We start from the raw sequence: 27,582 nt of genomic DNA, 5'->3' as shown, positions 1-27,582 counted from the left end.
ACAGCGGTGGTGAGGAAGAGCTCTACTTTAGGCCCTGGATTACACGCACACGTATACACACGTACTCTTTCGTAGGTGGCTTCTAAGTGTATGTGAGCTTTATTTGGAAAGTTGACCAAAACAACAACAACAACAAAACCTTGAAGTCTTTCTTAATAATTGAAGGGCCTTCAAGTAGAGTCTGAGGGAGCTTGATGTAAATAATTCAGCTTAGCCAATAAATACTAAGCTTCTGCTCCCTACCTAGCACAGAGCTGAACATGATGGAAATGCAAAAATCATCAATGATGGCAGACTCCTCCAGCGACAGTGGCCTCACCTTTGTAAGCACAACTTCCTATTTGCACGTTTCCCCTCCAGATTCCTCTAGCAACACGGGGCTGGAGTGCTGTGTGGCCTCCTCGGTCACGACTGCGTTTTAGACCAGACTTCGGTTGAACCCAGGGAGCATGAATTGGTCCTCCATTGCATTTTATTTTGCCATGCTTAATAAATCAGCTTCTTCTGTTTTATTCATTGACACATTGAAAATTTATTTTCTGCCTTCATTCCCCCATCGCTGTGTTTGAAACAGCTTTTCTGGCACATTCCTCATCCAAATCAAACTCCACACCAGAAACAAATTCAGCGTAACAGACAGTAGAATCATTTCATGTTTTAAAAATATCTGCTCGGTTGCTCTTTTAACAGCTAGGAGACAATATGGCCCCTTCAAAATAAAACCGATCGCAAGATATCAGGGAGATAGAAACTCTTAACTCCAGGGTTGCTATTAAGACTCATCACTCATGGCCAAAAGTCTGCCTGAGCTGAGGTTCCCTGGAGAATTTCCTCAACAGGCTGGAATAAAAGAGCCAATCAGCCCAGCTAATGAAATGTGAAATATTAGGAAATAAGAGCTTAGGATGAGAAAAGGCCAGGGTTCTGCTCAGAGGGAGTGAGCCTAGATCTGAACGACGCCCACCCCTTCTCACCAAACACCAAGGACATCCCTAACGTGCCGGCGTTCCCCAGACCGTCTGCTCTTCATCCTGAGACAGGCCAAACGTCTAATTTGCTCACCAGGATAGCTTTGATCTGGCTTGAGGCCTGGTGTCCTCTCCCGTTTGCCCCACTCTGACAGACAGGGAGGATATTTTCTTGAGCAATCTGAGAAGTTGCGCAGAGGAGAATTCTGTTTCTGATTTGGTAGTGAACCGAGGGAACCTGGAGCGCACGAGATGCATCTCCGGGGATCAAAACCACATTCCGAGACTTGCTTTAAAATGGAATCGAAACTTCCAGGCTTTCATTTTCCGTTCTCACACGTAGAGCCTCCAGCCTCCGTGACGCGGGCCGACTGTTCCACGCAACTTGGCTTTTAAATGACGCTGTCCGGGTTTGCGTGCACGCGTGGTGATTAATGGGGTCCCCCGTGTGGTTCCAGTTTGGGGGACATCATTTTTCTTTGAGACTGCGTTCTCCTTGGTGGTCTTTGCCTTTTCGTTCTAAAGAGAGACCTCCAAATTCCCTGACACTGTGACTTCCCTTCATGATGAAAAGCCTGCCTTAGATCTTTCCAGTAATTTACGCCTAAATATTTCCACCAGTGACAGTAACTTCCTCTTGAAATGACCCAGCTGGAATTTCCCCTGAAAGCAGGGTGAGGAAAAGGGAGGAAGGAAAACTGCTTTTGATTCTTTCCTCTCCGCACCTTTTTCCCTTCCACGCTCCCTGGCCTTCATACCTCACCCCCTTTTCGCTCTTTTTTTACTTCTTAGGTTTCCTTTAGATAAAGTGCTTGAAAAATAAGTAAATAAAGGAGAGCCCAGCACCGGTCGGAAATTCCACAAGCGTGGCCATACTGAGAGCATGTAACATGTGGCTGGTGTTTGTATAGAAAAGCAAGGGGCAGCTTTTTATTTACGCATACAGCATGTACATCTCTACCTGGGGACTCCGTAGGGAGGAGCCTTCTTCCTGTTGTGGACCTGACATCCCAAAGTTTTTATCATTCATGTTGGACGTTGGTGGGAGGTGGCTCTTTATTCGACTCAAAAACGTCACACACACTTGGGGTGTTTATCCTGGATGGGTTTCTGTGGCGGCAAGGGTCTGGTACAGCTGAAGGACAAGCAAAAGGAGCCAAGTGGGAAGACTTCGTGAAAAATCTTGAATCCAGGCACCAGTCATTGAAAAAAAAGAAAATTTGGCCAAGGAATGTGACCATGAGGGTGAGGTAAAATGAGAAGAATGCAGGCAGGGCCATCTCTCAACAACAGAGGATCTGGACGCTCGGAAACAGACTGTTTCTGGGGTGTTTATGCCTTGACGTACAGACCAGGACTTTGGAAAACAAGGCTGCGCGTTGACCAGCAATTTCAAATGAAGTAGACGTCCCTTTAATGGCCCAGTAGTCCCACTTCTGGTCACATACTCAAAAGAATTGAAAACAGGATTGTGAAGAAATCTCTGCTTCCCCGTGCTCTTGGCAGCATTATTCACAAGAGCCAAGAGACGGAAGGCACCCAAACGTCCACGGACGAAGAAAGAAAATGTGGTAAATACATACAATGAAATATTATACAGCCTAAAAAGAAGGAAATCCTGCCATGTACTACAACAAAACGAGACTTGAGGACATTATTCTGAGTGAAATAAGCCAGAACTCACTCTCTCTCTCTCTCTCTCTCTCTCTCTCTCACACACACACACACACACACACACACGTGTGCGCACACACAAAGACAAATACATACAATTATGTTTATATGAGGTACCTTAGAATAGTTAAACTCATAGAAACAGAGAGTAAAATGGTGGTTACCAAAGACTGGGAGGAGGGGAGAATGGAGAGTTGTTTAGTGGGTGGAATTTTTTATTCATACAAGATAAAAATGTGCTAGAGAGATCTTTCGTACAATAGCGTGCATATAGTTAACAATACTATACTCAACCCTTAAAAAGTTGTTGAAATGGTAAATTTGTGTTACATGCTTTTTTACCTCAACAACAACAACAAAAATACCTTAAAAAAAATACCTTTTTAAAGTCAATGAATAAAGATCCAGAAAGTTTCTTATGCAGGAGTGGGTAAGGCTCTGTTTGCCCAAACATCTTATAAGCATCCAACACAGAGGTTCAGAAGATGGCTAGTTAACCACGTCTGTTCATCAAGAAACAACCTCCCTGGCTTGCCAGACACACTGTGGGGGCTCTCGGCCACCATTCAGTTATTTAAGAAAAGACGGTAAGGCTTACCTCCTGTCTCCCACCACCGTGTCTTATGGCTCTCTATATTTTTGTTCTATATTTTTGTTCATTCTGCCACTCCTTGGGTATCGGTGCCTCTCTGGTATGGATGGTCTGGTGACATTAAAAGTGTCAAAAGGAACAAAGAAAAGAGAACTGTTGGCCCTGTGTGAAACTATCTTGTCAATGTAGAGCTATACCAGATAATTAAAGGGTCCATTCATACATCCTCCGGGGCCTCTGAGGAAACTATTAGGGGAAGGCTCATTTCTGAAGACTTAGGCAGCACTTTCTTCCTGTGAAGATCAGATTTCTTTCCAAATCAACCAATCTCCACACTCCTCTGGAAGGATACACCTTAGAACCACAGGACTTTGCCTTCAACTGCCTTTGTCCCCCCACACCTTTCTGATGAACTTTCACCTCAGTTATCCTATTTGTCTTGATGCCAAACAAAGCTTAACCGCTGTCTTCCAGTAACTTCGAGATGGGCTCCAGCTCACCTCACGAGGCTTGTGCATTCCTGGCAAGAGCAATGCCTGCCCCAAGGAGGCAAAAGTAGACAGTTTTGGGGGAGGGAAGGTTTTTTAAATCTTAGCTATTTCACAGGTTTGCAAAATTTACCCCAGCGTGTTTCATTTGTCTTGTGAAGGAGAATCTCACTTCAGCTTTTTCTCCCTGAGTGAAATGATCATGAAGGGGAGGTTTAAAAGCAGGGCTCTTGCTGATAGGAATGTTATTCAGCCGCAGCTGAAGTAAACTGGATTCAAACCAAGAGGAAAAAAATGATCTAGTTCTCACATTCTGATTTCAAAAATGGAGAAATGGCGAAATCTCCTTCTGTAATATACCGCCAGGCCCTCAGTGGGGTAACTTCCCCTCAGGCACCCTGGGTTCAACCTTGTTTTGGGTATTCACGTTAAATCTTTGAGGAGGTCTTGGTTCTTCCCTGCATCATTCCTGTGGTTGCCAAAAACCCACGTTCCATCGATGACAGAGCACGCCTTTGCTTAAAACCCTTGCTTCTCCCAAGGTATCCATTCTGGAAGGGCAAGGCCAGACCATGTGCTTTCATGCTTCCAATGCCTACCTCAGCGTCTGGTGGTTGCTTCAACATATCTGATCATGAAAAATGTTGGGGTCATGAAAGAACTTTAGTTTTAACTAGAGCTGGATCTGGGCTGAAGCAAGCGGCAAGTGGGGGTCTGGGGGGAAAATGGAAGGGCACACAGGCATAACCCCTATGTTCCAAGCCAAAGACTCGCCCTAGTCCTGACCCCGGTTTTAACAGAAGTGGAGTCTGATTTCCAAATGCTTCTCTTTTCAAAGTTGATTTGCACAGGCGATTCTCTAGAAGTGATACAGTCACGGAAGTACAGGAACAAGGAATTTAAAACAACTGTTTCAACACCCCCCTCCGTTCTACTTTTATGAGGGAATTTCATTCTACTTGCATGTGACTCCCATGGCCCCAGAACCCTAAATTTTTCATTTCTGTCTTCTAGATTACTACAGATCTGAGGCAGCGCTGCACGGACAACCACACTGGGACCTCGGCCTCGGCCCCCATGGCCGCGGGCATCATTGCACTGGCCCTGGAAGCCAAGTAAGCCTTTATCTCCCTATGTCTCTGCTGATGACAGCCCCTCATCTCAAGGACCACTTACCCATCCCCTACGATAGAATCCCTAGCACCAGAACCCAGAATAGAACCTTCTAAGTCCCACCTTTAAAACGCCAAAGATGAGGGTTTTAGCAAGAATTGTTTTCCCTATATTAAGAAAAAAAAAAAAAAACTTTTTTTTTTTTTGGTTTTTATATCCTTAAAAAATCAAACTGTGTAATTACTTTATTATGGAGTCATAGCGCAAGCGTGCCAGTTGGCTCCGACACTCTTGCCTTGTTGAGGTTTTTATTCTAGTCTGGGAATGTTCCTGTGAGTCTCAGAGCAGTCGGGGCCCCTTTCCCTGAGGAACAGTGAGGCAGCTCAAATTCCAGGACAATAGCGCTCCCCCTGGGGGACAGACTGTGTCCGGGTCCTATGACAGAAGCACAAGGACAGGAACAACCCATTTACCTTCTGTCCTGTTCAACACGGTCAAATTCTGTGTCTGAAAGACCAGTTTGAAGTGGCCCCTTGGATGATGTGCGGTCGGTCTCACCTTTCTCTAAACACCAACAGATTTTTCTGTCTTAACTCTTTTTGAAATCACTGACCTTAATTCTTGTAAAACCTCATACAGATCTATACTCTCTTACCCTCACTTTCAAAATCCAAAACGTCCAGAAAACTGGAAGTTCTTTTGCACATTTGACACACAATGTCCTCTCATGGCAAAGCTTGCCCTGAACTGGTGTGAGGCCTTTTACAGTCTTTGTTGTGAAAATTCCTACATTTTACCGCAGAAATATGAATGTATTTGATTACAAGGTGCTGGCTCAGAACCCCCCACCACCACCTCCATTGGAAGTTTTGTGTAATATGTGCTCTGGATGTCATATCTGAAAATAATTTTTGAATTCCAAGCACAACAGGTCCAAAGATTTTAGAAAAGGGACTGTGGGCCTACACTCTGACCCCTCCTACAAGGGGACCGTAAAAGCAACTGAAGTAATAACATAAGTGTTTTTCCAAAAATAGCCTTGCACCTCTGCCTGAGGGAGGAAGGGAAAGATCCTTCGATTTAGTCCTACCCTGACGTACAGCAATAGTAGGTGACCGGAAAAGAATGCAAAAATCATGACAAGACTCAGTACTTCAATAAGAAAGGTTCTTGCTTGTTCTCAGTACCTTTACAGCGCTACTTTTTAAGGCAGGGGCTGGGTGAAGGCTCTCGGGCCTTAAAGTAATATGGAAAGTGTACATTATAAGCCATGGAAAGCCTTGGGGACAGGCAGAAAAACAGAGCTTTGGTTGTGGGCTGCTGTAGTCTGTTCAGACCACTATCACAAAATACCATAAGTGAGGTAGCTTATAAACCACAGACAATTTTTTCTGCTTTTGCTGGAGGTGTGGAAATCTAAAATTGAGATACTGGCAGATTCGGTGTCTGGTGAAGGTCCATTTCCTAAGTGGGTCCCATAGTAGCAAGAAGGGGTGAGACAAGGGAGCTCTCTGGGGTCTCTTAAAAGGGTACTAATATCACTCATGAAGTCTCCACCCTCCTGACCTAATCACCTCCCAAAGGCCGCACGTCCTAGTACGATCATGGTGGGCAATAGGTGTCTACATATGAATGTTGTGGGGACAGAAACATTCCGGACATGGCAGGTGTCGTATCTCTTCTTGGCCTCTTGCCTAAGCATTGGTGCTAAGGGAAGCCTAGCTTCCCACAGATGTTTGTTTTTCTTCCTTTTGGATGAGGTTAAATATTAGTCATTTCAGCATATTCTGTCTTTTAAAGATTTTATTTATTTATTTATTTATTTATTTGTCAGAGGGCGAGCGAGAGAGCACCCAAGCAGGTGGAATATTCTGTCTTTTCACGTGGTGGAAGTTCAGGTGTAGCAAAGAACTTGCACTTACCCTGTTACATTTTACTGGGCAGTTCTGCCCGCAGAAGTCTCCATTAACTGTCTGTTTTTAAGATGGTCACTGTTGGATTTTTGAAAATATATTATCTTCATCCTGAAATTCTGGGGTGTTTCTCAGGAGTATTTCCCGAGGCACAAAATACCGAAGGGAAAGAAAAGTCTGCATCTCTCCGTTCCCCCCAAAAATGGTTGTCAACTCAAACTCAGCATCCAAGGGTCCTGTCTGTGACTGTACACTTGTAGACGTGATACTCGGTTCCTCGGGATATTGCTGTAACACTAATATTTCAACAATTCTTTTGAGCACTATTTAAGCTCAAATGGAAAACCCTTAACATTTATGCCCCAAACAAACAGCCCACTCAGTTAGAGAAGTTCACTTTGGGGCTGGGAACCCTCTGAAATTCTTAGTCTGTTTTCTCTTTGTCTGCATGTTGAGCATTTTTAAAGACTCATTTTTGCCACAACTGTGATGGGTGGAAGGAAGTTTGCAGGATATGCTCTACCTGGCAAAATCGACTGTAGGTTAAGATTTTAAGCGGTTCAGTTTGATCGTGGGGCCAAAGTAGAGGGCCAGTAATCTGATGAAATAAGAAAGGATTGGCCTTGCTCTTAACTCCATTGGCTTGTTCTACAGACCAGTCTTTGCCTCCGAGTGAAGGTGGAGGCTAAGAGAAAGCCGTCTGAGGATTAAATGAAAGGGTCAGACATGATTGATCTACAGGGATCAATAATTTCCTCCCACATAAGGAAAATGTACCTGGAACTAAAAACTGGGAGCCAGGAGCTCTGCCAACCTCACCCACTCCGCAGCCCCCACCCCCTTTCCCCAGGATCTCCCCTATCCTAGTACTTTCTAGCAATACTTGGACCTTGGTATTTGGAGAGTCTGCCTCTCCTCTCAAAAGCTGAAAAGCCTCATCCACAAGATAGTCCCCTGTAAGAAGAGAGGAGAAAAAGGCAGAGTGAGGCAGTTATGCCCCAGGACACTGCCACACTGCAGACACGCATCCCCTGCGCAGGTCAGTGAGGAACAACAAGACTCAGGGCTGGGATGAAGAGCCGCAGCATGAGCTTCGGTCCCTGTCGATTGGCATCGCCCAACCCTCCATGTCCTGCAGGGAAGCAGCTTCATTTCTCCGAAGGTCACTAGACTGCAGTATCTACTCAGGGAAAGCTCCCACCTCCCTGCTCAGCGCAGTCTGGTTTTCTCCGCACCTGCAGGGGGCCTTCCTGCGTCAGAACAGTAGATCTCCCTTTGGAGCCCCTTGAAGCGTTGGGCTTTCTGCCTTTCAGATTCTTCCTGCTCCTCTCCCCTTGGAGATTTTCCCAAAACCCAAATGAACAGAACCCCCCCCCCCCAAAAAAAAACACCTTGTTAGAAATCTAAGAGGAGAGAAAACAAAAACAGACGCAAACCAGAGAAACAGACAAGCTTCCAGGGCACAGATCTCTTATCCCAGCCTGACAAAAGCTGGGTCATGGGTTAACTCGGCTGTGAGGGCTCACAGGACAGACACCCCTCCCCCAACCCCCAGCCCAGGCCATCCTTTTCCCATGAATGTGTAGGAACATGTGTCGTAATAGACTCCCCCATAGCACACCCCAGATCTCAGGTAAAGTGAATCCTCCCAAGACAGGAGGGATTTGGAATGGCTCTAAAACTCTGCCACCTTTCCTGCTCTTTCTGGGTTTGAGCTCTCCTGCCTCTGATGCCTGATCTCAAACTTTGCCTTTCTAGTAAACAAGATAGTTTCCTTCCCTCCCAAGGACATGGCCTGGGTGCCAGAAGTTGTATATTTCTTAGCTTTCTAGAAATCGTAAGCAATTTCAGAAAGAGAGATAAAACTGCACTCTCTAAAGAGAGGGGAGAAAACGTCTTGTGTTGGGGTGCTCTTGTCCTGTGTTAGTTCAGTGGTTTATGATATTTCAATTATTTGGGTTTTGTGGCGTTGGAAGGAATTTTCACGTTTTTCAGTAGAGTGTGAATATGTAATCAGTGATTAGGAGTGAACTAATGATCATTTGGGCTATTGCTACTTCAAGTAATGTCTTTTTGTACAGCGTAACTCAGAAAGTTCTGGTAAAATGAGTGTTCTTAAATGAAGAAAGTAATGAAACATGACTAATGGTTTTAGGGGAGCAGCCTAGAAGAACACCAGGTCACATGTAAAAACAGCCTTGCATCTTGACACAAATATATTTATATTGCTGGTCCTCTAGCCTCTGGGAAGAGAAAAGACAGAAAAGACAGTACATGATGGGGTGCCTGGGTGGCTCAGTGGGTTAAGCCGCTGCCTTCGGCTCAGGTCATGATCTCAGGGTCCTGAGATCGAGTCCCGCATCAGGCTCTCTGCTCAGCGGGGAGCCTGCTTCCCTCTCTCTCTCTCTGCCTGCCTCTCTGCCTACTTGTGATCTCTCTCTGTCAAATAAATAAAATCTTTAAAAAAAAAAAAGACAGTACATGATGTTTCCTACTAAATGGTTTATAAAATAAAAATTGAAATAATTGATGTTCATAAAAAGATACTGTTCAGATTACTTTTTTAAAGACTTTATTTGATAGAGAGAGAGAGAGAGAGAACATGAATGGGGGAAGGGCAGAGAGAATGAGAGAAGCAGACTCCCCGCTGAGTATAGAGCCCAACATGCGGCTCCATCCCAGAACCTCAAGATTATGACCTGAGCAAAAGGTAGAGCTTAATGAACTGAGCCACCAAGGTGCCCCTACTATTCAGTTTCTTATACTATGTTTTACTGAAAGTTTCCCTGATCTGAGTCTGTAACTATTAGCAAAGAGAAGCTAGTTTACTGGAGTCTTTTATATGTTCAATTACCAGCATTAGCTCGGGACATTCAGAATTTAAGTTTACTAAAGAGGGAGCCTGCTTCCCTCTCTCTCTGCCTACCTCTCTGCCTACTTGTGATCTCTGTCTGTCAAATAAATAAATAAATCTTTAAAAAAAAACGAAAGAAAGAAGTCTTTTGGCCTTAAGTTGCAAATAGGTCTCTCATTAGAAATTTGATTAATATATATTCAGCAATCAAGAACTGTTGCACAATGAATGGTCAATAAAAGGGACTGAGTTGGGTAGAAATTTCTAAAATTATTTAGGACTCTGAGAAGGAGTATAACTGATACCCAGAACATTCCGCTAATCCTTGTTTTAAGTGACCCGGAAGCATTTTCCTCAGATTTCAGATCTCAGGAGCCTCAGGAATACCTCCTTTGAGAACATCTCATCTCACATATCTGGACCTAACTTCAGAGAATACACAAATTAGGGTGGCAGAAAATACACAAATTCTGTACTAGAAATATACCTGAAGTGTATTAAGCATTTGCTGCGTCTGTTACGCTAGCCTCATGGGCACACACACATATCTCTAGGTAGGCTCGTCTCCTTCTTATAACCTGTTTGTTCTCTCCTAGTTCAGACGTCCCACTGGAACATATCATATACATATTTGTAGAACACAGGTTCTAGAATGTATAGAGAGAAGATATAGTATTAAATAACTTAGTTAATTTGTTGTTGTACTACAGATGTTTTTATATGCATTCTCTTCCAAATGAGGCTTAAACCCCTTGAGAAGAAGGGTTGTACCTTTCAGTCTTTATTTATATGCATATAACAAATATCTGATACAAATATCTGATACAAAAAAAAAAAGCATCATGCTACACGCTAAGTGAATTAGGCAGGACATAATTCAGATATTTGCAAAACCTGTTGCTTGCCTTCAAAAGGAGGCAGATGTACACTAACATATATGCATGAATTGTTCACAAAAGCCAGTGCAATCATTTTGGGGGAGTGTGCAGGATTTGGCGGAAAACAGAAATGGCCAGCCTCCATGATCCAACTTGGAACTTTGGCTCCACGACGCTTTCATATCCTCCGTGACATCTAAGCACAGTGTTTTGCAAAAGGTCATTTCCGAACAAACATTAGATCAATCCATCTAGTCCAGCCTTCTTATTTTTTGTACCCGGGAAATGAGGTGAACAGCATTGCTCAATTTCACATATTCATTGTTTTTATCTTTTAGTTCCTCTCATTGGTGTTGATTAAGTGACTTCTCCCCACCCCACATCAACTCATCCCTTACCCAGTTTACTGATTGTTCCTTAGAACTGGGCTTAACACGGGTAAAATAAAGGCATGGTGTTATTCCCTCCCTTCGCTTCCAAGAGAAGTCCCTCTACCTTTGATCTTTAGTGAAAGGGATAATGGAAGACACAGAAAGGTCAGTGTGTGAAGAATTAGAGATGTGTTGAGCCACAAGATGATTCACACCATATGCTGTTGATTTCAGAAAAACCATTCTGAAAATTCTCTTCTCGGGAAATTCAACTTACCATCTGCATTTCTTATAAACCTACAAAGTCCATCTATATAAATGCTATGCCGTTCCTACTGATCAACCACTTTATGCCTTTGCTCTGCCTTTCATTATAACCTCTGTCTTACCTATGTATGTTTCCAATGGAGGAAAAATATGAGGAAATGCCCTCAAATATTTGCGATTCAATTACTGAGAGAAATCCATACCTGGGACAGTTGAGATAGTGCCTGGAGTTTTTAACAAGCTGAGTTAAAGTAACTAACGGAGGGGCTTCAAAGTTCTAGAACTGACCATTGTGCAGGGAGCCCACATAAGAAGGACTTGATAGACATAAACATTTCTAAATATTGGGGTTAGCATCTTAGGCCTGATATCTTATAAACTCTTCTTATCTTCTTTTTCTTTTTAATTAAAAACATATTTCAGTATAAAATGTTCCATCAGAAATTCTCCTAAGGGCCACATTCCCCTGTACGAAATGCAGCAGCGGGCAGGAAGGCAAATGCATTTGGTTATTGAGATAAAACAGCAGAGAACGTACCAACTCTTAGCTTTTAGGAGGATTTTCTTATTTCACTTGGAACTTCAGAATCACATGCACAAAGAGTGAGACTACGGGCCAGGAGCCCCGATTCTGTAGAATGACATCCTTACAGGGTAAGGATGGTGTTAACACGCTTTCCCGCTTCCCCCACACTCTCAGAGTTTCTCGAGTACTATAATGTTGTAGTTCGGGCTTAGCATTTAGCCGAGATTTCTGGCAGGAAGGGTTGGGATCGGAGCATGAGGAGGGTGGGGAGACTTAAAATAAGATCAGGGAAGAGAGCTGAAAAGGTTTGCGAGGTAAAAACAGCGCACATTTCCACTTGAGGCCCAGCGGACAGAGAAGGGATGCACGGTCCTGGATGATTCCCTATAGTGAAATAATTGTAACCAGACCCACAGAGCAGTTACCGCGGGCCTTCTGCCAGCACTGTGCTTGAAAATAGCTTTGTTATGTCTACACACACACAGACAATACACTGTGTCCTCTAGCACTTCTCTAGTTCAAATTATATGGAAGCCAATTTTCGCCGGTCTCAGCTTTGTACCTAACTGGTGGTTAATGGCTTAAAACAATGCAACTTCCAGGGGTGTCCTGTATTGCAGGGAAAGCCCTGGTCAGGAGGCTTCTTCAGCCTGAATTGTCTTGAGATTAAGCCTGATATTTTCTGTCCCCTTCCTGAGATGAGGACACGGTAAGGGATGGATAGTTGAGTCACCCAGAGACTGTACTGAAGACAGAGAAATCATCAGGTGATGGTTAGCTGCTGCTTTTGCTTAGTTATATTTTCAAAAATGTAGGATTCACTGAACGTATTTTGCTCTTATCGCTGTAATAATGAAGATTGCTTCTTAAGAAGGGTAGTTCAGTTCAGTTGTGATCGCCAACATTTTTCCTTGCCAGGTGTCATTTGTTACGTTAGAAATGTCTCATGTTGTAAGTATCTGATTTGTGATTTAACCTAAGCAGGATCGCTTTAAGATTGAAGGTAGGAAAGACCTTTATGGTGTCTTCTGGGACTTGACTCATTTTATAATAATTATATCATTATCTTATATCTTATATGCCAGGCTCTCCACTATCTTGACAAGAATTCCATCCCAAAGGACCCTATGCCTGAGAATTCTATAAATAATGACACCACTTTGAGAAAATAGCAATGTAGAAAGCTTCTCTTGGTTGAAGCCTAGGGTGGGGGCAGTGGGGTGGAGTGTGTGAGAAGGGATTTTGAAAGGAAACTTCTAATCTCATTTTTCTCATCTCTGAAAGGTGTGTAAAGAGAACGGGGGTATTGGTATCATTGAGCTTAGATGGAATCATCCATTCATTCCATAGACCTATATCAATGGTCTACTCATCCGTTCCTACACTAGACATTGTGAATTGAATGGTGGGCTGGCAAACATGGAATTTTGTCTTCTTTGGCAAAGCAGCCTATAACAAACAAATATAATAAACTTATAGATGATAAGTACTAAGAACAACACAAACAGAGTAGAATAGTAGAGAGTAATTTGATGAAGGGAACCGTTTTATCTAGAGTGATCTTGGAGAGACCTTTTGGAGAAGTGATGTTTTAGCTGAGACCTGAAATATACGAAGGCTCACTGGTAGAGAACTGGATGGACCATAGCAGGGAGAGGGAGGAGCAAGTTGGGAAGACAGTGTAGTTGGAACAAGGTTTCTGGGTTTGAGAAATGGGAAGATAAGCATGGACACTGTGAGCTGAGGGTTTGGAAGAGTCCAGATCCCAGAAGGCATCATAACAAATAAGCATGACTCCATCCTTTTAAGGATGGAGAAATGATCTGATTAAAATTTTTAAAGATCATTCCAGCTTCTCCATGAAGAACTCTTGGTGTAGGAGCAAAGCAGGTACCATTTTGGAAGCTAGTACCATAGTTCAGGAGAGATTAGGGTAGCCTGGTCAAGGTGATGATGATGGAGACAGAAAGAAGTGGATAGATCTGATGTTCATTCTGCAGGTACAGCAAATAGGGAATGAATTAGAATAATGTGCTTTGGGGGAAAATAAAAACTCAAGGCTGAGGTCTAGTTTCTTAGCGGAGCTCTTGGGTAGATCATATACCATTTATTGAAATAGATACCCTTTATCCTTTCCATGGGATTCTGAGAATTAAAAGAAGCATAAATACCCATGGGACTAGATCTCTGGGCCTCCGGGTCTTGCAACGAGACCTGTAGCCAGTAGCCAGTTTCTCTTACAATTACTGACTGCACTTTGGTGCATCGGCTCCCCCAGCAATTTATTTCTTCTTAGAAAATGCTTTTCACTAAGATCATGGTGGCTATAAAGGACTGAAACCATTTGCATTTTTAAAAAGAGAGAAAATAAAGAATATGGATTTATTTACATTATAAATTGCTCATCTACTGCTCTATCCTTTAATTTTAATAGGGTGATAATAGCAAATTGACTTTTATGCAGTTACCCCATTAGATTGCTTAGAAAACCTAATGAGTTAGTGGGTTCTTCAAGAAATATCTAAAATTCAGTATTTAAATTTAATCCCTTAAAGGTTTGTGGATTTTATTCATTGTCAGGAAATGTTTGTTCTTGATAATGTCTATGGTAACACCCTAAATACTATCAAATATAATTTTTCTTACTAAGAATAAGAGTAGCTCCCTTCCCCCCAACCCTGGATCCATTATAGTTTCATACCGTAGTTTGCTAACTTAATCACTTTAATCAAAGCATATTTCAGTTCATTCTGCAAAGTGACTTACTGTATGGCTTCATCAAATATAACTCTCTTTGTATTTGAACATTCTCAGATATATTCCTAAACTCTATATTGAAACCCAGTTAGAATTCAACGCTATTTTTATATTGGGTCTTCTTGAGTTTTGAATCAGTCTTGTATACGGTCACATTGTTGTAGCCTATAATTTTTTACTTCTAGGGTATTTTTGTGCCATTTGTTTAGAAGAGAATAATTGTTCCTAGTGACACTATTGTTATTCTGTGTTTAGCTGATCCCAGCATATTTTTACTCTGTTTTTGTAGAATCATAGTACATTTGGCCATCCGTAGGAGAGAAATGTAGAGAAGTAGAAACGACAGACTGAAAAGCATGTCATTTCACTAGCATACAAGATTTATGCATTCTGACCTCAACAAGTCAGTGATGGTATTTGATTTGTCAAGAGCTCAAAGCAACAAACTCACAGTGAAGTAATCTGGGATACTGGAATGCAACCTGCACACAAAGAGAAAGATATTTTGTGTGTCGAAGACTGGCTGATTTCTGGCCATCTTGGATTTTCTTTTCTCCATTTGTGATGATTCTGAACCTTACTGAGTAACTATATGGGTGACCAAGGCAAAGTAAACTTCTATGTTCTTTGCATATCCTGGAAAAACAAAATTCTGTGAAGCCTGGTAGTGTCTTTCTAACCCATAAAGACATAGTACATTTGACCGCGACATGCTGTTGTAGGAGACAGAAGTTTCTTGTTGCCTCAGTTGAGTGTGGAAATAGTGCATCAGAGTGCAAAAAGGTAAAATCAAAAAAAAAAAAAAATGATGAAAAATAAAAACAGCAGACAGCTTTCACCGATTGCTTGTTCTGTGCCAAGTACGGGGCGGCGATCTTTTATGGGTTATCTCACTTAGTCCTCAAAGCAGTGCTGTAGGTAGGCTATTTTAGATGTGGGAAGAGGCTTAGAAGTTTATCCAGGTGAAAGGGGTAGATCTAGAAATGGAATTCAAGGTGACGTGACACCAGAACGCACTATTATACCACATCACCTTTCCGCTGTAAGAGCTGTAACAAGATATGCTTTATTGCAAATGGCTGCCGGGCAATACGAGGGCCATGAGTACGGAGAAGGATGTCAAAACTTTGAATAGGGATGATTTAGGAGGACTTTATAGAAAAAAAGGAATTCAAGCTATACTCTGAAGATTATTTTTTTCAGCTTTAGTATGTATGAGTCATACAGAATCTTGTTTAAAAATGTAGATTTTGAGGTCACCTGGCTGGCTCAGTCGGGAGAGCATGTGACTCTTGATCTCAGGACTGTGAGTTCAAGCCCCAGGTTGGGTATCAAGATTACTTAAAAATAAAATCCTTTTTAAAAAAGCAGATTTTGAAGCCCTCAATATAGTTTGGGTGATTCGATTACAAGGGGTCCATAGACCACAGGAAGAAACCATCCCCCTGGCCTGTCAGCTGTCTTGAAAGTGAAGATGTGCAGTAGCCCCAACAGAACCAAGAATAATATTGGGCACATAGTAGGCAATCGAATATTCATTTAATGAGGGAATGAATCCGTGGAGAGAAGGAAGTCTCCCTTTAGTTATTGAAAAGTATGAATTAGGTATCTGTTAAGGTAGCTGTAGATAATAGGGTATCCATGCCAACAAATTTAGTTTTAATTCCAAATGTTGATTGACTGATTCAAGAAATACTTAGAGTCATGCTTGTTACCATCATCTCTATTTTGAAACACCTTCTTCCCCATCTTGGAAGCAAGCTGAAATACATGTATAGTCCTTGTTGGAATCTTTGGCATCAGAATTCTGATGTGACTCCATGTGTGTCTGGCACCGTGCGTAGAACTAGAATACATCTGTGAGCAAAACCTGGATGTTCCATGCGAATCTGCCAGAAATGGTACTAGGTTCATCCCAAATGCATGTGATGCTTTGAACCTGGCTCCCAGAGAACATGCATTCCAGCAAAGGGAGGCATACAAGTTAATAACATCTGACAGTAGGTGCTATGAAAGAAAAAAATAAAGGATGATATTGTGATAGGATGTGCTGATGGGCTAAGGGTAGGGAAGGGTCATAATGGCAAATAAGGGAAGGATTAGGGAGGGCCACCAATGAGATGACAGTATTTTTGCTGAAAGTGAAGTCATAAATGTGATCCAACTTATACTTGTTGTTTTTTAGTTTTCCTGAGTTATTGTTTGATTGTAGCATTAACTGAGTTTCACCCTTTCTTATCCAATGCTGCTTGAAATTATGACCAAGCCTTAGATAACAGAAGTCCAAACAAAGAAGAGAAATAATCCATATTTTTTATTTCTACCAATATTTAGAAATATGCCTGTACATGATTGAAAACTGGACATCCCTTCAAAGTTTAAAATTATTCATCCAGAATCCAGTGAAGGCTTTAATTTGTCTTTTTAAAAGACAGTTAGTAATCTGTTTTTGACAATTGTCTTTTTTAATTTAATTTTTTTTTTTTAAGAGGGTGGGCAGGGACAGAGGGAAGGGGAGAGAATCTTAAGTAGGCTCCATGCCCAGTATGGAGCCAAATGCAGAGCTTGATCTCAGAACCCTGAGATCATGACCTGAGCCAAAATCAAGAGTTGGATGCTTAACTGACTGAACCACCCAGATACCCCTCAATTTTCTATATTTGGTGGGCATGACAGTTTATCTGAAAAAATTGATACACAACCAGGGTATGTTGGGAGGAGGGAAAAGAATTGAGGGAAATTTAAGGCAGGCTCTCAGAGGAGTCTGCTTGTTATTTGGCCATTGGAAACCTTTTTTTATAACTGACTTGAAAGAATATAAGAGGGAGATTCCTGGAGAGAGTATGATCTGGGAGTGATCATATTAGTCAAGCTGTATTCTTACTCATCGCTCTGAATTTAGGTGCCATTGGAGTTGACATCTAATAGCTTCATTACCATAGCAGATGTATTCCATTTTATAATTTTCATTGTGCTAAAATTCTCCGTTATAGGCAATACCTTACCTGAAATATAAAATACTTGTGATCAGTTTGTCTGAGAAATCATAACATTGGAAGGTTGCCCAGAGCCCATCTGGTCTGTAGAGATGCTATTTAGTGAGAATGTTCAAGGATCACCAGGCAAAGGAGAATAATACTGGTAATGTAAAGAAAGTTATTTTAAAAATAAAGGGCTTTTTTTTTTTTTTTTTTTTTTAAAAAAATTAAGTGGCTTATTTGGAAATTAAGCACTATTCTGGTATAAAATTTTCTTAATTGTATGAAATAATGCTGTCCTTATTCAGCGAAATTAAGTTACCAGCCTTCCACTGATTTCATTTGCACTAAAATATTGAACACTGAAAGATCCCAGAAGAGCAAACCTATCTCCACCAATATTGCTAGCAATAGAACCATTTTAAAAAATAGATTGTTATTACTATAATAATACATACCTGTTGTAAAAAAGAGACTATAAAGAGCATAGAAATATAGAAGCAAAAATCAAAACTCTCCCTGCACAACTTTCAACAACTCAGCAACTTTTTTATGCTTGAATAGTAAAGTAACTCCATAATACAATGATGCCCATTCCAAATATTCTTAATGTATACAATGTATTTATTGCAACAGTATTTCCTACTTTATTGTCTTCAACTGCCTGTCACCTTCCCTTCAGATCCTGTGTTCATTTTGTCTTCCTTCTTCCGTTAGTTTTTGTTGTTTTTTGTTTTTTTGTTTTTTTGTTTTTTTACCATCTGTTTTACCTACCTAATGCTTTGTCCAACATAAGCAAGCTTAGAATCAAGAAGATTTTAGGTCATTGTGGATGTCTATGGCTACTTGTTGGAAATTGGGTACTGAGAAATTCCTGAATTCTAGGAACTAAAGTTCAAATTGAATTACAAAAACATGGTTCCAAGCCACTCAAAATGGATGTGATGCTGTGAATCCTCTATAAATCACATACAAATCTTTTTTGTTAATATTTTTCTTATCAGTATATGCTCTATATATTACCTCTGGCCATAGTTATTACAAATACTTTATCAATTTGTCATTTGCTTCAAGTTTGCTTCAGATTGTTTTGACAGATGGGACTTTTTTCTTTGTTCTTTCATTATTATTAGTCAATTCTCTGTGTCCTTGATAAATTCTTCAGTTAGTCATGACTCATCTTTTTGTACCTCCTGAAGAATGTTTCATATGCTTATAAAAACTATGTATGCTTTCCCCCTAAAATGATCCCAAACATACATATAGCAGAGGATATGCTGTACCCCAGGGTAATCCATGGATCCCAAGTTAAGAGCTCATGTTAGAAAGTCCTTTCCTATCTCAATTACCAACTTCTATTTTTCATCTAGGGTTTTCTCATTTCATTTTTCAGTAGAATTTATTTTGGCATTCAGTATGAGGATCTAAGTTGAATTTTTATAGAGATCCATTTACTCGATGCCATTTCTTATGTAATCCATCTCCAAAAACAATTTGTTTTGCATTCCAGTCATTGAATTTATCAAGGTCTCCCTTGAGTTTTCTGTTTAGTATTCTGTCAGTTCTTTTGACATTTCAGTATCATTCCACTTTTTAAATTTTCCTTTAAGTGGGGCGCCTGGGTGGCTCGGTGGATTGGGCCACTGCCTTCGGCTCAGGTCATGATCTCAGTGTCCTGGGATCCAGCCCCGCATCAGGCTTTCTGCTCAGCGGGGAGCCTGCTTCCCCCTCTGTCTCTGCCTGCCTCTCTGCCTACTTGTGATCTCTCTCTCTCTGTCAAATAAAATAAGTAAAATCTTTAAAAAAAATTTTTTTTTCTTTAAGCATTTTTACCTATTTATTTTTCCAGGAAAAATTTAGAACCCTTTTGCCATGTTGCCCAAAACAATCTGAGTGACAATTTATGACAACTGTGTGAATCTGGGCTTCTTTATAACAGTTGGTTTTCGCATTCAAGAATATCTGCCTCTGAATTATTCAGATCTCTCTTTTATTGGCAAAATAACATTTCAGGCTTATCTTTCGTTCCATACTTTTTGGTTTAGACTTCTTTTCAGAATGGCAAATATTTGTATGCTTTGCTCTTACCCTTTTGCCCTTAACTAGTTATTGCTCATGTTTAACACATACAATTTTTTGTATATTTTTCTTTTCTCTAGCCCCTTTAATTCACAGTACATTGTAACTGATTATCTTGGTTTTTGGTGTATGTGGGGAGGGGTATATACATGGCTTCTGGCTATAGTAATACTTACCTCTGTTCATTTGAGGTTTTTTGGTGTTTGTCTTTATTGTACAAAGTAATCATTATGACTTCAGGTTTTGGAGTAGGCTGGCTTCTGTTCGACCCTTCCTCCACCTCATTACTACCTAAGTAACCTTCAACAAGTGAAAATTGTGTTTCTTGACCTTGTTAAATTTCGGTTTCTTCACCTGAAATTTGGGGTAATTACCCAGAATCACCAGATTGTTGCCAGGATGAAATAAATTTGGGCATTTCTAAAGTATTACAAATAGGGAAGCTGATATGATCATGATTAGTGTTTCTATTATATTAGTTAACCATTTAAAATATTAAGTATTAAGAATAACAATAAGCTTTCATGTCTAGGTCCTGGTTTTCTCTAGATTTTATTTAATCTTTGTTTCACTTTTTGTTGATGTGTGCTTTTCTTCATGTGGCTCTGCAACATTTTTGGTTTTACTGAGGTTTTGTTAAATATGGAATTTGGGTCTTTTCTCAGTATCTGTTGAGATTTTTAGTATCTAGATTCTCATACTGAAATCATTTATGGGATTTGTTAGAATAATAGATTTTAAAATATTATGTCTGTTTACATTATGAATGAAATTTGGCTTCTTTAGTATGCTATTGGTTTAGTATTAGAATATTTTATATATGGCTTTGTGTTTATTTTCCTGAGTGACATTTATAGTTTAACTGAATAATGTGTGTGGGCGTGTGTGTGTATGTGTGTGTTCTGTATTGTTACAACAGCTAGCTAATATTAATTGTGTACTAATGGAATATAAAGAGAATCTTGTAAAGTATTCTTTATTTTTTTCCCATTTATCCCTCAAGTATATGGTAGCATAAGTAGTAAATGAAGAGGGAAGCTTCCTAATTCAGCTTGACTTGACCTGTCTGTACTCTGCCTCTTTCTCTGCCAGATTTTTGTTTTTTTTTGTTTTTGTTTTTGTTCTAATATATCAAGTGATGTTAAATTCACAAACCAACTGTGAAATTTTGTATCTCTTCTTTTCTCTGGAGACACTTGTGATCGCTATCCTTGTAAATTTGAATGAAACCATCTGTCCCTAACTCTGAGAGGTAATTCTTTGATAAAATTTTCAGTTTTAATTCTTTCTACCTATATTCTCTAAAACTGTGTCCATTTAATAAGATGTTCAAATGTTTTAATTAATAATTATATATAATGATAATGATAACTATGATATAATGGCATATTTTGTTACTTATAGCATAATATATTTTAATATATCTAATATTAATATAAGATACATATTATATATTATTTTCTTTGTTAGATGTTTTGTTGCTATTATTTTTTTCAAAAGGCCAGTTCTTGAATTTGTTCATGAGTAATGCTGTTTTTCTTTTGTCCTTTTTTTTTATTGTGTTAACATCTTTTGTTTTCCTTAGGATCACTCTTCATTCTCTTATTAATCTTACTGGATGAATCATGGTTCATTTATTTCTCTTTTTATATTACTATGATTTTTTTCAAAACTGCATATTTACCTCTGAAGACACTTTTGGCTGACTGTCATTACTTTCTAAGGATATTTGGGCTACCTCCTTGGTAGAATGACAATTGAGAATAGTACTTTCAACTGTTTAACAAACTTTGTTTCTCTTGTTACTGACCTTTTTCTCCATTGTATGCTGGTCAGATAATGAAGCTAGATAATCAACCACACTAGTGGTGTGTAAGGTATTGTTTTTCCTTAGGGAATTTGAGATTTCCTTTTGGCTCAGTGTATCAGCAACTTTTTCAAAGCTCTTTAGTGGATCCATGAATTCTTAAGAAAAAGAAATAACTCTTTGTAGGAGATATGTTTTAATATTATTAAATTATATCTACTATATAAACAAATCCTTTATAGTCTTTCCCCTGAAGTAAGTGGATTAAATTACCTGAATAGTAATCTGGGTCCCTCTGTCACTTCTTTTTTCTTATGGTCTTTGATCCATACATTTTGATGAAAACATTTCATCCTGTTAGATAGTTATTATAGATACTACATTATCTTTCAACCAAATTATACTTCCTTGTTCTTTTCAGTATTTTTATGTCTAAAATGTTACATCATTTGCAACTAATCTTGCCATGCATACATTCACGTGTGTGTTGTGGAAAAATCTGTGCCCTGTCTTTTTTTGTTTATACATTTTATTTTCTTAGGTTAAAAAATGATTTTAAAATAATGTCAATAAATTTTAGATACCATTTTTAAATATAGCTGATATTTAAAAATAAATATATCTTGTAATTAGGGACTTACCCCTTTGACTCCTTGCTATATGAACTTGGTTTAAATTTACTTTACTTTCCCCACCTGTACTTATTTCTGTATGTTTAATAGCATAATCTGGATTTATGCAATGCGCTGTTTTAATTAATTTATTTCTTACTATTATTTTTTATTTTCTTTTCTGAAGAATTGTGTTAAAAGACTTATTAAGTCTCCCCTTTGTGTTTGATTTTTGAGCCCTTAGAAGGTCTTTCGTAACAACAACATATTGTAGGGTTTTTAATTTTGATTTATGTATTCATCAGCTGAAACAGATCTTGAAGTTATCTGTTTGCTTTATTTTGGTTTTCAGAGCATGTGTTTGTAGAGAGGTAGGTTAGTTGACTTAGTCAGTCCTACCGATGTGTGTTTCTGCATTTACTCATAAAGGACAGGAGCATAGCAGAAAATTCTTGGACTTGTTTCCCTTCAGTGGTTTTAACAGTCCTTTTTCATTGTCTCTTGTAATAAGCTTTGCAGGGAGTCCTAAGACAGAAATTCTGTTTTGTTTTAATTCCTAAATTGCTTTAAGGATACTTCTCATTTGTGTTTGAAATTACCTGTCTGCACACAGACACATACATACACTCATACATATCAGGATGAGTGTCGGGGATGCAATTCTTAGTATTTCCTGAAACCTACCAAGTCCTTTGAGCCTCCCTTGGGCATTTTTAATCAAGTAAGATTTTGATGACTAACAAAGCATACCATGGGCTTCAGAGCTCGAGCCCTGGAGTCTGAGACACCCGGATGCAGAGCTGTGTTCTTGTTCTCACTGTGACATGACTTTAGGAAAGCCTCAGCTTCCACATCTGTAAGAAGAAAATAGTAAGTTGTTGACCTCATGGGGTGGTTTTGTGTGCATTACTGCAAAGCACCAGTAGAACAGCTGGAAAGAGGTAGTAAAGGCAGTGCCTACTGGTCCTCAGGGGCAGACAAAGCTCGTCTCTTGAAGTGGGTTTCTGTTTCCTGGCCTCCAAATCTGTCATCTTGTCTTTCCTTGTCATCACTTCATTATTTTCCTTGAAAACAAACAAACAAACAAACAAAAACTGGGGGGATACTCTTCCATTTGTAGTCCGTATCATTAACCCCATTTTCCACACTTTCAGTTCCACAGGACCCACATCCGTTATCAGTGGACTCCCTCTCGTGCAAACTGCACTTTTCCTGATACTACTGTATGCTCCTTCTAGTCCTTCTTTCTCTCAGCTAATATTTTGTCATCTACACTGACCTTCTGTACTGATGTATTCCCTTTTTGTTCACTCTCTTTTCCACGGGCTCTATATTATTTTTCTTCTCTTTTCCTTTCCCTTTTCTTCATTTTCTTGTCCCTGTACTTCCTTCTTTAGTTTCTTTTTTTTTTTTTTTTTTTTACTTCCCTTGGTTCTTCCTCGGTTTCTATTTTTGCCCTTTTTAAAATTACTCTCAATGAGAAACTCTGGCTTCAGAAAAGCTGTGCTGCTATCCCTGCTCTATTTACCACCCAAGTACACACCTATGCAAACTTGCCCTTGAAGGATGGGGTGATAGACAAGACCCAGTGGTCAATTCCCAGGTCCTGGTGGAGATCCATCCAGTGAGGAATGCCAGTGAGGAGAGGATCTAGGCAGAGGCTTGCCGGCAGCGCTCATTGGCTTTCCCCCCTTGTGGTCCCGCCTCCAGTCAAAGTGGGCGGGGCTGGAGTGGAGCAGAACCAGGCTCTGGAGTCAGCCCTAGCTAATCCTATGACCCTGAGCAGGATCCCGACACTTTCTGTGCTTTGATGTCCTTATTTGGGTGATAAAAGTAATAGCATCTCTTCGGATTGCCAGGAAGAATAAATGAAATCACGAATATAGTACTTCTCACAGTGTGCCTGGCACACAGTGAACACCCAATAAATGCCATGTAGTACTCGAAAGTTTTGGAGATATATCTCTTGGGAATTACATTCGGTACCAAGAAAGTATAGTGGGTATAGCAGGAAATCCACAAGACCTTGGTTCAGAAACTCAAAGCTACCAAAGCTGAGTCTGTGTATTCTCTCAATATGTATGTATGTATGTGTTTATTTATTTATTTTTAGGATTTTTTAAAAATTTGAAAGAGCATGTACAAGTGGGGAAAGGGGCAGAGGGAGAGGGGGAAACAGACTCTCCACTGAGCCACCCCAGGCGCCCTTCTTGGCTACTGCAGCTCTAGCCATCATTCCTTTTTTTTTTTTTTTTTTTTTTTTAAAGATTTTATTTATATGAGAGAGAGAGAGTGCAAGGAAGAAGCAAACTCCCCAGTGATCAGGGAGCCCAATGTAGGTCTTGATCCTGGGACCTGAGCCGAAGGTAGTCGCCTAGCCATGTGAGCCACCCTCACATCCACATTCAGGTAAAAGGAGGAAGGAAGGAATGAAGAATAATTGGAGAACGTCCGTAGGAAGAAAGAGAAGGCTTTCTCAGAAATACCCAGTGGACTCTTACTTATGCTTTATTACTCATAACTCTATTTCTTGTGTATCCCCTCCCTACTGGGGAGTCTGGGGGACATGATTTTGGCATCTCACATGAGGGGGAAGGGAGGCTATAAAAAAGAAACTTGGAATTTACCCCCTAATTCCTGTCATAATTTCTAGGACTTGAGAGTCTGACAATAGGGACAGGAGAGGTAGAGTTAATGCTTGAGCTGCCTTGAAATTTTAAAAAGGAGCACAGGTCTAGTAGAGAACCATGTGTGTACTTTTTTAGGCCATGAGTATCTTGGGTCTTTAAGTCAAGAGCTAGATGGGGAAACAAGGGTTAACTTTTGGAGTGTCTTTTGTCATTTCTCCCCACCCCCCTCCTTTAGGTGATAAGTCAGCTCTGTTTTCTTAATGTAAAGTATGGAAACGTTAAACAATATTTTTCTTATTCCAGTCACATCCGCCATAAGGTTACTTGAAATAAATTTCTGTTATAGATTTCCGTTAATCTTAGTTGATCTTTCCCTCAGTGTGTGTGTGCCGTACCTAAAACTTTAAAAAAATATTTTCTGTCACCGTTGACATCTAATAATTAGAAAGACTGCTAGGAGTTGACATGATAAACCAGGAGTCTCTAAAATAGAATAACATTTACTTAAAATTCTAGACAAAATGCATACTGATTTTCATTGAAGTTTAAAATGCAGGTGAGCATTGAGAATCCCTATTTTAACATATGCTTCTTTGATAAGCAGGTAGAAAGGCATCACTTTAATCCCTTGTATTCAAAAGGGAATAAAATGAGAGAAAATGCTGTAATTTAGGATAATAGTGGTAACAGAGATGCAGCCGGCATTTATGTCGCCTGTCCAAGCATTCTACTTCTGGCTTTTGAGGCAGGAACTCTGCCAATCCCTGAACTCTGGTAGAAAAGTTTCAAAAACACTGCCATCCGGCAGTTCAGTTAAGCAAATGCGTATGTGCAGTCTTTCGTCCTAACATTTGGTACCATACGTCACACCAGTATTCCCTGAAGAACTTCCACCCTCCTCTACAACACCTCAGTGGCCAACCGTCAAGAGGAAAGATTTTTCCACAAATAGGATTTGTTACAGTCACACTGGGTCCAGGTACTTGTTTCCCTAACCAGTCAGCTTGCGGCCTACACCACGGGCTCATTACAACCAGATGCTTCTGTCAGATCTTAGTGGCGCTGCTAGTTCACTAAGCGCAAGTAGACCAATGTGTCGAAAATGCTATTTTGCTCACTTGCTCATTACAAGAACTAAAAAATGTACCATCAGAATTTAGGAGTAGAAGAAAACAGCTTAATTAAATGGAGATTCATCAAATGGTAGAATAGACTTCAGGTGGTCCTTCTGACTCGTTTTGGGATGAGAGGTTGTGCGTCTCAGAACATTGTGATGACTGTTGTCTTTGGGAGTCTGTCATGTACCAGTCACTCTGTATTCATTACCTTGAATCCTCGTAACCAGCCTGCAGAGTGTGTGTTACTGTTGAGAAAACAGAGTCCCTAAGAGTGTCAGTACATCGTCTAATGTTCCAGAAGACTTAGGTAGCAAGTATGATTTACCCTAAGATTTCCTGACTCTAAAGCATCATATTCATGTGTCTAGGAGCTATGTTTCTTATTATTTTTTAGAACAAATTTAAATGAGAAATAAAAATAATGTGGGTGACAATGTCTTCCTGCAGAATTAGGTCAGTTGACTTGGAACTGTATATTTATTCATGCTGAGTGCTGGACAACCTGCAAAACTAGCAGAAAAGGGAAAGTGAGTGATGTCCTCCAGCTTCCTTCCTAGGCTTGGGTTGCTCACACCTTGACTGGGGCAACCTTGGGAGGAAGCTCTCATCTTGTCACATTTTATCTACTTCAAAAGATTTCAAAGCTCAGAGATGAAAATGAGGGTCAGACTTGGATTTGAGGCTGCGGGGTACATGAAGAGAGAGAGGATTTTAGAATGGCCAGGATTTACAGCCTCGGGGTAATACTGTTGGAGGGAATTGAGTGTACAGGGAGTAGGGCGGAGCTCCACTATTGTGAATTGATATCAGTCTATGTGATCTCAAGTTAGCGTACCTTTGTGTGACCATTCGTCAAATCATATTCCCTAAGAGTTTAGGTAGCGAAGTATTTCAGGGAAATGATTATTGAGCTTAGCAATAAAATACCATTTTTTTTTGTAAAGCTGCAGAAAACTTAATTGATGTGTTTTTGGTGTAATGACGAATCCTGAAGATAAGCCTAGATGTATAAAGGAAAGAAGACAATTCAATTTCAGTGGCAGCATTTTCTTTGTCAGTTAGGGATTTCCTTCCCTAAAGTGTGTTCAGAGACCCAGTTTCTGTACCTTTGGTTTATACTCAATTGAGGTAATCCGTGAATGATGTATATGAAAGAGTATAATATAAATTTGACTTGGATAGTCCTCAACCCATCTTCTCTTTTCTTGTATCTTTTCTGTCTCAGTTCAGGTATGGATGGATCATAGGTAGGTGTCTCGGTGATACCAGGAGAAGTCATATTTCCATATTTGGAGGTAGTATTAACTGTGTTTTCTGTTAGTACACCCGATTTTAGGCCTGGAGCTTTTGAATTCATGTAGAGTACAGGGTCCAGCACAACAGAACAAAAACACGTTCCCATTAGCAGGACCTACTCCTCTTTGCAGTGGGACTAATGGTCTGATGGTCCTTTTGGCGGATTCATTACCTGACAAAAGAAGACTGGTTTCCTTTGTTGGATGGTCAGTATTTTATTCTAGAACCATCATTGGCATGCACTCTGTACAGTTCTGAATAATGTTTTTACCAACCTCCGTGGGCTTCAAACACTTTCTGTCTCATCTTTCTTGTTCCAGCTCACAATGACTCTTTCCCCATGATTGCTGATTTATTTAGCATCCGTACAGTGACATTAATTTTCTGGCTACTTGTTCTGGCTACATTTCTATTTTACACCATTTTAAGGAACAAAAAACGAGACTGTTTTTTGTCTTGGATTTTTTTGTTGGATATATAGTCAATTGGATGATGGCTGATGGGTCGTGCAGTTTCCCCATAGGACTGGTTCATGAAGTTGCTCATCACTCATTAGAGAGAATCACTCTTCTATGTAGAGAAGATTGCTACGTTCAGGAAACAATTTTCATTATCTGGATTTGCTGTTGCTGCTCGAGTTGACAAATTCTCTTTCTGTACCA

General features: G+C 40.1%; 1 protein-coding gene and 1 long non-coding RNA gene across 4 annotated transcripts in view; one reads left to right on the top strand and one right to left on the bottom strand.

Annotated features, from left to right (window-relative positions):
- Positions 1 to 27,582, top strand: part of PCSK5 (proprotein convertase subtilisin/kexin type 5) — a 449,406-nt gene that overhangs the window by 194,223 nt on the left and 227,601 nt on the right. For all 3 annotated transcript variants that reach the window (XM_032308751.1, XM_032308750.1, XM_032308749.1), the window contains exon 9: positions 4,737 to 4,837. In XM_032308751.1, coding sequence (XP_032164642.1) covers positions 4,737 to 4,837 — 101 coding nt within the window. The remainder of the gene's footprint in view (positions 1 to 4,736; positions 4,838 to 27,582) is intronic.
- On the bottom strand, positions 3,250 to 11,374 carry LOC116571056. Its single transcript, XR_004277679.1, has 3 exons — positions 11,322 to 11,374; positions 10,090 to 10,249; positions 3,250 to 3,345 (listed from the first exon to the last, which is right to left on the bottom strand). It is a non-coding gene; the product is annotated as an uncharacterized LOC116571056 (long non-coding RNA).

Source organism: Mustela erminea, chromosome 12 (assembly GCF_009829155.1).
Source record: "Mustela erminea isolate mMusErm1 chromosome 12, mMusErm1.Pri, whole genome shotgun sequence".
Lineage (NCBI taxonomy): Eukaryota > Metazoa > Chordata > Mammalia > Carnivora > Mustelidae > Mustela > Mustela erminea.
The sequence above is the reverse complement of the archived record's forward strand: the minus strand, read 5'-3'. Positions and strand labels throughout refer to the sequence as shown.